General features: G+C 41.6%; 1 protein-coding gene across 1 annotated transcript in view; it reads right to left on the bottom strand.

The window, feature by feature from the left end:
• Nucleotides 1–12,317, bottom strand: part of brinp1 (bone morphogenetic protein/retinoic acid inducible neural-specific 1) — a 140,673-nt gene that overhangs the window by 74,658 nt on the left and 53,698 nt on the right. Inside the window, exon 3 of the mRNA XM_034205115.1 lies at nt 7,635–7,825. Coding sequence (XP_034061006.1) covers nt 7,635–7,825 — 191 coding nt within the window. The remainder of the gene's footprint in view (nt 1–7,634; nt 7,826–12,317) is intronic.

Below are 12,317 nucleotides of genomic sequence, written 5' to 3'. Positions count from 1 at the left end.
AATGGGCAATCCCAAGATTGAGATAAGAGTGTACAGACCCATATCTGGAAACAAGATGGCCTCAAGGTTATAGATAATACGGTGATAACTCAGAGATAGAGAAGATGAGGCAAAGGTTACAAATGAATGAAAGACAGGGCATGTTAAGAAAAAAGGACAAATATAAGGGGATGCAATTCGATGCGAGTAGGGAGGATGCTGTGGCTGAAAATGATACTGGGATTATTTCTGTGGCTTATTTGTCCAATTCTAGCCACCTGGTGCATTGGTGGCAGTTGCATTGTCCCTGGCTTAGACACACTTAATTACATTTTACCTTCATATAATGTTTCAGACCAATATTGTATTTCCAATTTCCAAAATGAGTGTCTCAGCACGAATCCCCTTACGGAATGGTGTATGCGATATTGCAACTCTAACCCGTCACACCTGATATTTCTCTGCACAGTTTAGCTAAATTATTAAAGCCTAGTGTTAGACATTAAGTAGACTGCAACATTTTCAAATGAAAGTGTCCTTCCAGATCCACTTTCTTCGCTAACTGCTTAAGCATCAATGGTTCTAATTGAAGTATCAGTACTGACATAAAATAAATGTTTGAATTTGTTCTGTTATTGTTGGACAAAGGGACAGATCAATACAGACTGTCTTTTCTAAAGTAAATTAGTACAATATATTTAATTTAGCACCATTCATAAAGCAAGATCACAAAGTGCTTCACAAGAATACATAATAGAAAAGGATCTCCACATCAATGGTTTTCTGCTAAATTGACCATTATTACTACACTAAATTATCTTTCTTGCTTAAAACAAAAACAATGATACCCCATGTCTGTCTGTATTGCACAGTATTGCACTTAAAAGAGAGGAAAACATGACAAATGTATTGAATATTTCAGCATTTGATTATGAGATTACAAAGCAACACATATCCTTTCACACAACTGGAGCCGCTACTTGGCAATGTTTCACGCATACAATGCAGGGTTGGAGTAAAAGTGTGAATAATCTTAATAATTCTATCTTTGAAATGCAGTTGGCAAAGAAAGAACAGTAAGCCGCCTTCATGTGTCCCTCAGAGCTCGAGATAACATAAGAGATTGGAGGAAGAAGCCATTTATATTTAGACTTCGACAGCAGGGGTGCTTAACTTTTATTTCGGGAATAACATCCAACGTACTGAAATCGTCCATTAGAGGCATTTATTCGCCTTTCCACAGTGGGTTCTTGTTATTGATAATTGGACTGCATTTAAATTGTGAATTTAAGGGGATTTATACATTTGAAATAATGCTTCAAAACAATTACGTGAATATTCCATATTTGAAAATAAAGACATTAAAAGAAGTCTTCATGAGAAAAAAATAACAATGTACCCTTGATAAAAAAAGATGATCTGTAAACACTAGCTTCTGTGAAGGCTTCTTCCCACATCAGAAATGCGCTAAGTGAATCCCTTATTTTTGTTTTATACGTCAGTTCTTGAAGATAAATCTCAGTAATAAACATATGATAATCACTCTCGCCTATTTACCTGAGAGGTCTGTACGTACAAGCACTTATGAAGAAGATTATCTTCAGGTTAAATTTGGCATGAACATAAAAATGCAATTACCATACGTATGACTATAATGGTCTCCAGGTGTTGCAAATGAAATTGAAGCCGTGTTGTCATCTGCTTTCAGGAAGCTCATTCAGAAGATGAATTACTGAAGACTCATGGAATCGGCATCTTGTTATCACATTTGGTCGTTCTACCCATTATGGAAGAAATGTAGATGTGAAAAGTGGAAAGTGCTAATTGCATCATGGTCTTATTTACATGTCATGTTCCTGTGGGATATAGATGTTGATGCATACTTATTATTTCTGATAAAATACAACTTTTCTTTAAAAGTTGTAGTTCTCTGTACTTTTCACAGCTCATAGCTCACAGCTGGCTTCAACACCTTGCTTCCACAATATTGCAGGTTGTGAGAATTCACATTGTGTGTAGGATGCTGCAGTGTGCCTTGCCTTTTCACTTATCAAACTCTCCCACATGTGTTTGGTGGGGAAGCAGTTAGGAGACTCTGGATTTAAGATAGTCCTGGCACAGCTTTGATGCACGTTTTGGGTCACTGTACTGCTGGAAAATCCACTTAAGCCAGACGAGATGGAATACCTGTTCAGAATAGACTTATAATTTTTATTTGGTCGATGTGGAGTTGATCCTGTGCAAGTCACCCACCCTGAACAACGGACAAATCCACATGCCTGAGTGTAACCTTTACTTGTATTTAAATTCAGGGCTTATATGTTGTTACCTACACATTATCATGTATTAAAATCAGTAACAAATGAAAACCTGATTCAAATTTAAGGAAATAGCTACTCAGTTGTCAATGCTCATTTGGTTCATTTGGCTTTGCTAAAGGATGTAAGAGCTGCTCTGGCGCAAATATGTCTTATAACATGGTTCACCTGATCTTTGTCTGTCTTCATTTCAAGTTGCCCTAATCTTGTTCTTGATAAAAAGCTTATTTAGTTGTTGAAAAAGTCTCCTATCCGCCTGTTCCTGCCTGCTTGTGACACAGCTGCAGTTTTGCTGAGAGAGAGTTTTTCCAACACCTTGGAGAACAATGTGGCCTAAAATTCCATCACTGTTTGACATTGTTGCAAAGAGGCGGAGGAATTATCCAGAAGGACACAATGGTGTCAAAGTACAACAGAATAATAAGATGATGACAAAATAATTGCGATATTAATTTGGAGAAAATAAAAGAGAAATATGTATTCCTTAATTTGCTAAAAGCGTTTTTGCTGCCTAATCCTAGATCTAGAAAATTATCATATTCATGAAACCGTTATCTGATTTTAAATAATAGATGTTCATTATTGTTAATTCATAAAATTCATATTTTCAAAGACATGTATTGCATTTATTTTACTGTTTAGAAAGGAAGTCATACAAAAGTTTCAGACAGTTTATATTTGGGAAAAACCCACCTTTCACACTGTGTGTTGCAGCCCAATTGGTCCTTTAAAGTTAATATTTAAACATAGTGGCTTTAACCCTCTGGAGTCGGTGGACGCGCCGGTAATTTTACGTAATTAATCATATATTTTCGATTATAAAGAGTAGAAATATGATTCAGATATCCGCGGAATCGCTGGAAGAGTAGCTTTCCAGCGGTATCTCCTGTGAGACTGTAACCAGGGCACAGCTGCCGCTCAAAGCAGCTTGACTTTACACTGTGTGGGATTGGTGGATTCGTGTGTCCGTCAAGGAAATCTCGGCCGGCAGCCATCAAGGTCTGAAATGACCAATGGACATCGAGAAATCACTAAGGACCTACCCACCAAGTAAACAAAACATAAACCACGTGCCTCCCATCAGTTTACGTCTTTGAGGAGAGAGAGAGAGACAGAGAAACACATTACAGTTGCCGACTTCGCTAGAGATTTATTTCGCTAGCAGCAGTGAAGATAGAGCCTCAGAACCTGAAGTCTTCCACTCTTCTGAAGAAGAAGAATACAAAGACAACAACAAGGATCCATTTGGGCATGGGTAAGTGTAAATATTACAGTAATAGTGTACTGGCAATGTGTGGGGAATACCGCGAAAATGAACAATAGGTTTATTGATATATATTTTTTATCGATAGTCATGAACTTTTTATTGGACAAAATAGACTCTCCATTAGCAAACGTTTACTCTGTGTTAACGTTATTTTGGTGTGTAAAACTATAGGTTACTTGCGTAACCCCAGTTCTCAGAGTAACATGAAGTGAGATGTCTCACTATGGGATGCGCCTCATTGCGGAGCAAACAGAAGCATCAATCTCATTACGCCAATCCTGATTGGCTGGTGATCTTGACGTCAGCGTCAGGGAATCACCCCCTATAAGTAGCTTGCGCCACGACGCATGCATCATTCAAAATAAGCACCTCTTCTCGCTTCACCATAGCAAGGAGGGCCGTCTGGTGAGACATCTCACTTCATGTTACTCTGAGAACTGGGGTTACGCAAGTAACCTATAGTTCTCATTCATAACACTCCGTTCGATGTCTCACTATGGGAAATTGTAGCTCCCGTATTGCCAGACGAGCTTATCTCGAAAACCACCAACCAAACAGAACCTTAACAGGTAGAGTCCCGACTCAACAAGGTGCCCAGCACTGCTCGGGCCACGCTTGGAGCGGAGACGTCTAGCCTGTAAAAGCGGACAAAAGTGAGCGGCGAGGACCAGCTCGCCGCTGCACAGATGTCTTGGATGGAAACACCCTTGAACAAAGCCCAGGATGTAGCCAGGCCCCGAGTCGAGTGAGCCCGCAGACCCGAAGGTGCTTGCAAACTCTGACTCGTATAGGCCAAAGCAATTGCCTCCACAATCCAGTGGGAGAGCCGTTGCTTAGTAACAGGCTTGCCCTTGTGAGGGTTAGCCCAGGACACAAAGAGTTGGTCATTAAGACGAAGCTCCTTTGATCTGTCCATATATGTGCGTAAAGCACGGACTGGACACAACAGATCCTGCTGCTGTTCCCCGGAGGAAACCAGCGGTGGAGGAAATGCCTCAATGTCAATTGGGGTACACGAACCAACCACCTTTGGTGTAAAGGCAGGGTTGGGCTTCAACAACACTCTCGTTTGCCCTGGGGCGAACTGAGTGCATGAAGGATGTACAGACAGCGCATGAATATCACTGACCCGTTTGGCGGATGCCAGGGCCAGTAACAGCACTGTCTTGATTGACAGATGTTTCATGTCAGCTCCTTCCAGGGGTTCAAATGGGGTCATTCTGAGCCCATTTAAAACCACTGCCAAGTCCCATAAGGGCACCAGTGACCTGGAGACAGGGAGGAGCCTGCGAGCTCCCTTCATAAAACGGCAGACCAAAGGATGTTGGCTAGCCGTCTTACCCTCAAAGCCCACATGGCATGCAGCAATAGCAGCCAGGTACACCTTGATCGTGGAGAAAGCTCTGTGTTTATCGATCAAGTCCTGTAGAAATGATAAAATCACCCCGACAGGACATTGAAAGGAGATGTGTCCTTCTTGAAGGCACCACTCCTCAAACACCCTCCACTTACAGTCATAAAGAGACCTGGTGGAGGAAGCTCTCGCACTCTGAATAGTGTTTATCACCTTCTGAGGGAGTCCCACTGTATTCAGATTGTACGACTCACGGGTCAGGCCCATAGTGCCCCGCGCTCTGGGCGTGGATGAAGGATCGCCCCCCCCACCTGAGACAATCTGTCCCTGCGTAGAGGGGGGCTGCCATGGCTGCCCGCACAACAGCTGATATATCTCCGCCAGCCCGTATGTTGCGGGCTAATGCGGAGCCATCAGGATAAGTGTGTGGCGTTGCTCCTTCACTCTGGCCAGAGTTGGGGGTATCAGAGCCAGGGGTGGGAACGCGTACAGAAGACCCGGAGGTCAATCGTGTACGAGTGCGTCCACGCCTAACGGTGCGTTTAAATCGTGCATTAAAGAGAACAGCTGTCATTGAGCATTTTCTCTTTATGCGAACAGATTTAACGCGGCTCTGCCGTAACGCACCCACAGCGGACTCACGATCCTTGGATGTGGAGTCCAGTCTGCATAGAGTGGTGCACCTCTGGACAGTAGTTCTGTCCCGAGGTACATCACTCCTGGTACATGCGTCGCTCTCAGAGAGAGGAGACGTCTGCCGCTCCAAGGGATAAGTTTGTGTGCCAGTGTGCGACTGGAGACAACGCAACCTCCCTTGGCGGTTCATACACGATACTGTGGTCGTGTTGTCTGTCCTCACGAGGACATGGTGTCCTCTGAGAGAAGGCAGAAAGCATTTTAGGGTGGGGAACACCGCTAAAAGCTCCGGGTGATTTACGTGCGCCCGCTGGAGGTCTCTGCTCCAGAGACCCCTCAACGGGCGACCTTCGTAAATACCCTATCAGCCTGTCAGACATGCGTCCGTGGTGACCACCTTCCGTGAAAGGACAGCACCCGTAGGCGCGCCCCATACTAGAAAAGTCGGGTGCGGCCAGTGGCGTCGTGCCACTACGCATTTCATAATAACCAATACTCTCCGCACGCCGTGGCGCACGGGGTTTAGTTTTATTATGAGACCCATGTTGAGCAGGTGCTTTACGAGGACATTTGTCTGCGTAATCTGACTCTGCTCGGCGGGCATTATAGATAAAACCCTCCTTTCTAGGAGAGAGAGAATCTCTCTCTCCAGAATATGGGTTGACTCTCCCCGGGCTTGTGAATACAGATAGCCCGAGAAGCGAGGGGGGTGACGGTGACTTGGAGTCTTTAGCTCCGTGTAACTGTCTTGAGAAACCCAAGCAGATGTCGCGAGCATCTCCCGCTGTATGCTCCTTAGAGCCAGCTGAGATGTCACGTCTCTTCCCCTCTGAGTCTCTATTTGTTGTGTTATGGCAACCCAGTCTCACGGCAGAGAGGCGTCCATCTTGTTCGCCTCGTGGCGTGGAGAGGACCCACTCGTAACAGATACGTCGTTGAGAGAAAAGTGTTACCAACCCGTCCTTAATCCGGAGAAAAAGGGACGGTGTGGGTCCTTTGTTCTCAAAGAATATTGACTGGTGTGTCAATATACTTCTAATCCTTTTCTCCTCCGTGAGAGAGAAAAAGAAAAGCGTCCTCGCTACCGTGGTGTTGGTAGTAAGGGGAAGCTAGCTAGCAACAGGTGCGTAGCTAGCTTGAGAAAAATCAAAACCTTACCTTACTTTCCGGGTAAAGAAACGGCGAGGTCGATTTTAATACTAACTGGCGTTAGTATTACCGTCTTCTTGCGAAGCAGAAGGAGTAGCCGGCGAGCGCCCGTCGACCGAAATGTTTTGGATTTGGGTTCAGTCTGTGGACTGTTAAGCTTGTCCGTCTACAGATGTGCTCTGAAGCGAGAAGAGGTGTTTGAATGACGCATGCGTCGTGGCGCAAGCTACTTATAGGGGGTGATTCCCTGACGTTGACGTCAAGATCACCAGCCAATCAGGATTGGCGTAATGAGATTGATGCTTCTGTTTGCTCCGCGATGAGGCGCATCCCATAGTGAGACATCACTATGTTATGAATGAGAACACCCATTTTACTCATAATTCGATTTTAATTTTTTTTATTTTAGACATGAATAACACATTTATATACAGTGTAATTGAAATATTGCACTGCTTTTGTGATCCTAAGACTTTGGTAACCAAATCTAAAACACCAAAACAATTCGATCACATGAGTACATTTGTGTTTTCACAAAAGTTTTGAAGATTTTCCGAAAATCTGATGTCAAATTTTAAGCTTTTGAGCTACTTATCTCAAACAGTGCTCTAAGGTGAGTAATTTGCATATATAGCAATACCAGAGATTGTCCTGAACATTTTGATATGTAACACATGGGGTGCCATGTTAGAAGAAATACATTTAAAAGGTGATTTAAGAAAACATCTAAAAATCGAGAAAATACCCTTAGACTCCAGAGGGTTAAATGACTATCTCAATAAATGATGTCTCTGAAAGGAACCTTGCACATTAGGTGATTTCAATGTACTGTAGCATGTCAGCTAACCACAACCCCTGTGTGAGATTCATAACAAAATGGGTGTAAAACTGTGACTCAAGTGTGGAAGTGAGCAAATGAAACCTCAATTACCTCCTAGGGTGGCTGAGATGAGTATGTGGGTTCCATATTTCTTGATGATGGTGTCGATGAACTGCTGAGTCGTGGGTCTGCGGCCCAGCAGGCGTACGCTGTGCTGGAACTCAGGCATGAGCGGCACGGGGTTCCGCATCAGGTCCCTCCTCTCGATGGCTGTGTTCCTCACCTTCCAACGTGCAAATTCCCTGAGAAGAACAGGAAAAACAACCACATGATTAACTATATACAATCACACCATCAGCAATACTAGTAAAATGGCTTTTATAACAGTGTGGTAACACTTCAATATGCAGACTCCATCATACCAAATTAATGTGTGGCTAAACAATTTGCTAATGGTAAAAAAAAAGACAGTAATATTTTAATAATAAATAAAGCAGATTGAGGTTCCCAGATCTGAACATTTATAATATAGATAGTAAAGCAAAATAATAATGATTGTGTTGCAGAAGTTTCGTTTTCAGTTGTGTCCATTTATCACTCCGATATGAATATAAAAAAACCAGTTTTCTTGTTTGTTCTTAGACCCATGTTCTGTAATGTTTTTCATTTTTCATTTCAATTGCCTTAGGTCCTTTTTCTCTGTGTAAAGCTCGAACTTGAACCTTTAAGAAAAAGTATAAAAACCGCGAGTATAACTCACTGAACTACGCAGGATTCTTCCCTTTTTGTGTTTGTAAAAACATTTGTGTGGATGGTCCTGATGTGTTGTTACTGTTTGCACTAAGAAATGCATTCAGAAAACATTTCCAAGGGCAAATATTACAGGCAGTTCTGTAAATCTGAGGGTTACAGAAACAAATATCCCTGCCCTGAGGATAGAAACAGGTACACTGTACACTTAAGCTACACTGAACAAAAATATAAACGCAACACTTTTGTTTTTGCTCCCATTTTTCATGAGATGAACTCAAAGATCTAAAACATTTTCTATATACACAAAATAACCATTTCTCTCAAATATTGTTCACAAATCTGAAAAAATCTGTGATAGTGAGCACTTCTCCTTTGCCGAGATAATCCATCCCACCTCACAGGTGTGGCATATCAAGATGCTGATTAGACAGCATGATTATTGCACAGGTGTGCCTTAGGCTGGCCACAATAAAAGGCCACTCTGAAACGTGCAGTTTTGCTTTATTGGGGGGGTCTGGGGGGGGGTCCGAAAACCAGTCAGTATCTGGTGTGAGGGGTAGGGTTAGGTTAATGTTGTGAATCGAGTGGCCCATGGTGGTGGTGGGGTTATGGTATGGGCAGGCGTATGTTATGGATGACGAACACAGGCCACTCGATTCACAACATTAACCTAACCCTACCCCTACCGCTCACACCAGATACTGACTGGTTTTCGGACCCCCCCAGACCCCCCCAATAAAGCAAAACTGCACGTTTCAGAGTGGCCTTTTATTGTGGCCAGCCTAAGGCACACCTGTGCAATAATCATGCTGTCTAATCAGCATCTTGATATGCCACACCTGTGAGGTGGGATGGATTATCTCGGCAAAGGAGAAGTGCTCACTATCACAGATTTTTTCAGATTTGTGAACAGTATTTGAGTGAAATGGTTATTTTGTGTATATAGAAAATGTTTTAGATCTTTGAGTTCATCTCATGAAAAATGGGAGCAAAAACAAAAGTGTTGCGTTTATATTTTTGTTCAGTGTATCTGGGATTCAAAAGGAGGCACTCGTGTTGAGTCTGGCATATCCAGGTGCTGAAAGTCAGTGATTAGGCATTCATGTAAGTATCTTTCCTTTGTTTGATAACATTGTCAGTATAGAGAGCTGCATACAAATGGTGTTATTGTTATAAAACAAGCGGTTCCTATTTAGCATACTTTGTTTTTCAGGAAAAGCAGAGGCACATATGATTTCTGATGTATCGGATCACTCTAAAGAAATCATTATTTAAATGCAAATTGAATAAAAAAACTGTGATTTTCATTGCCATTGCCATCTGTCAATCACAGTTTGTTTTATATATCCAGATTGCGCACACACACACCTCCACGAAACATACATTTATTTGCATGCTGATCCTTGGTGTCGGTATTAACGTGTGAGACATATGCCCACACTTGTACCTGAAAGGTGATGATGTACACATAAAGACTGGAACACTCTTCGCACTGCTTAGATGAGCAAAAAACTCCATAGGGAGGACAATGTAATTTCCTGATTACAGTCTGATAGTTTTAAAAGCACTTCCACAAAATTAAATGAAGTTTAGATTGAATTTAGATATGTTTAGTGATGCAGACTTTAATGTATGAACGATGAGGCCAATTACGGTAAGTGTTTGATTTAAAGTGCACCAAAAGCTCTATCAGATTAGGCACAAACAAAAGGCTTTATCGTCTCAATAATTCCTACCTAAAAGCCTTGTTTACTTGAAACAATTCGAGTTCTGTTCAATAAGTGGATATACGTTGTATGTGAAATTCGACCAACACACTCACACACACACTCTACAATAAAAAAACAATCAGCAGGTTTGGAAGATTTGAGCTATGCTTTCGGATATTGCAATTAGTATTACTAAAACAGGTAATTAATCTAAGATAAATCAAATTGGGTTATTCTTGCTGCCCACTTTAGTTCTTGAAAAAAATAGGACCGTAAGAACACAAAGAGAGCATTGATAAAAGTGTGAAAGGGTTTGTACTTGTCTTCTTATCAGTGTGAAAACAGAAGAAAAGGCCTTTTTGAGATCGACTCTCAAGGTTGTTTTTTGTTCACAAGAAAATCCTGCATCCTATTCCAAAGCTCAGACTCATTGGTAGTGAGACAAATATGTTTAAACAATAAAATAATACACACAAAGATATTCTTTTCAATTTTAAAACCTTAAGTTTTATGAAATGAACTCCTTGAATCAGTACGCTGAATCCTTTAATGCGACACGGTTTCAGTCATAGATTTACTGTCTCCATATTTCTACATATGGAAGAGAGCAATAGCTGGCCTGATGTCTGCGAAATAATGTGTGTCCTTTACATTCCCTAATACTGCAGGTGCAACAAAACTCCTGCACATTGTCTTGATTGCAATCAAAACAAACCAAGTGTAAAAGATGAATTGCAGGAACTGATTCGGCCAAACACACTTATTGACATGCTTACATCATGACACAATTGCACTAGAGAATGCCAAATCATTAAAAGGTGGTTTTAGACTCAACAATGCTATTATCCCCATATTTCCTTTGCAGACTTCAGGGGCTCCTAATGCATGATATTAGAACCTTGAAATGTTTAAAAGCAAATATTTTTAATATGGCTTTTATTTGTCCATGTTTTACTGTATTTTTTCTGTTTTGCTTTTATTTTACATTTTAAATTGTCTTTTTTAAATTGTTTGATTTTAACCTATTTTAATTTCCTGTCAGCTTTAATTCAAGGGAATTTCATTAGGATCACTGTAGGTGTTTTATCTTGTTCTGTATTTATTTTAATAATGTTGTTGTGTTTTCTTCTTATTCTGTAAAGCACTTTGGGCAGCTTTGTGCATGAAAGGTGCTATACAAGTTTATTATTATTATTATTATTTAGCCATGAATAGGTGGTGGCCCCCAAAGTTGAGCGTCAGTTACTCAGTTTGGATTCTCCGACACACAGTCAGGGATGTGTCAGCCTGCCTGAGCCGGACTTGGCAGCAGCACCTTTTAATGCTCCATTCAGCACTCTATAATAGCATTTAACATTGGCGTCCTTTCTGCCAGTTGTCACACAACTTCATAATGTAGCCAAGATTTCAAAGGTAATATCTTGCTAACTCTCTCAAGGAAAAGGTCCTTTTACACACTTAGTACTATCAAAGAGCCATAAGGAGTACACGTAGCAGGGTTGCCTTACATAGGGGCTGAGTGACACTTCAGTGTGGTGCCAGTGACTAAGGAGAAGAGGCATTTCAATTGAAGGAACTTGGATTTTAGCGACATTTTGCCAAACAAATCAATACAATAGGTTTTTGCTTTTGGCCAGTAGCCGACCATCCAATCTCAATGTTTCCCTCCAAGGGTGAAAGTCTGCCCCTGAAGTATAATAACAAAAACGATTGAATGATTGCTAATAACATTACATGCTTTTACAACTGACAGGAGAACGCTGCAGCACTTTTTTCTTACTCTGTCTGATCTCTAAAATCATCGAGTAAAGTTTTTCCAACCTGATATTCCATTAAGGCTTTGGGGCAGACTTGCTGAGGTTTTCTTTTGAGTACTTTGCAATTCCTCAAAGAAACAAGTCCTCATCCAGGGGGACAGGCCTCAGCACTCATACTAGTACATGCTGACTCAGCTTTCACTCTTGCTCCATGACTTAGCTTTATTAGAAGTACATGCTGGCTGTTATTTCTGAACTATGGAGCAAACATTCAATCAGGAAAACTGCGAGAAGCCTTCAGATTTGCAGCAGATGAACCAACATATCCCTCCGTTTATTCTTTCCCCATCTCTCTCTGTGTCCCTCCCTGCTGCCACGTCCCTTATCAATTCATTTCCAGTGAATCCTCCTCATGGCTCTGTCACTGCCAATTATTATAAAACAGTATATGGCAGCCATATGTACTGGTGCTCTTCTGCCCCAAATTAGACATGCCAGCAGATGGATCCTGCGACATGATTCAGTGATTCACACCACAGCTCCAAGACTGTCTTTAATGACCTACCAAAGGAGGT

This window comes from Gymnodraco acuticeps, unplaced genomic scaffold (genome assembly GCF_902827175.1).
Source record: "Gymnodraco acuticeps unplaced genomic scaffold, fGymAcu1.1, whole genome shotgun sequence".
Classification (NCBI taxonomy): Eukaryota; Metazoa; Chordata; class Actinopteri; order Perciformes; family Bathydraconidae; genus Gymnodraco; species Gymnodraco acuticeps.
This window is presented reverse-complemented; position numbering and strand designations above follow the sequence as displayed.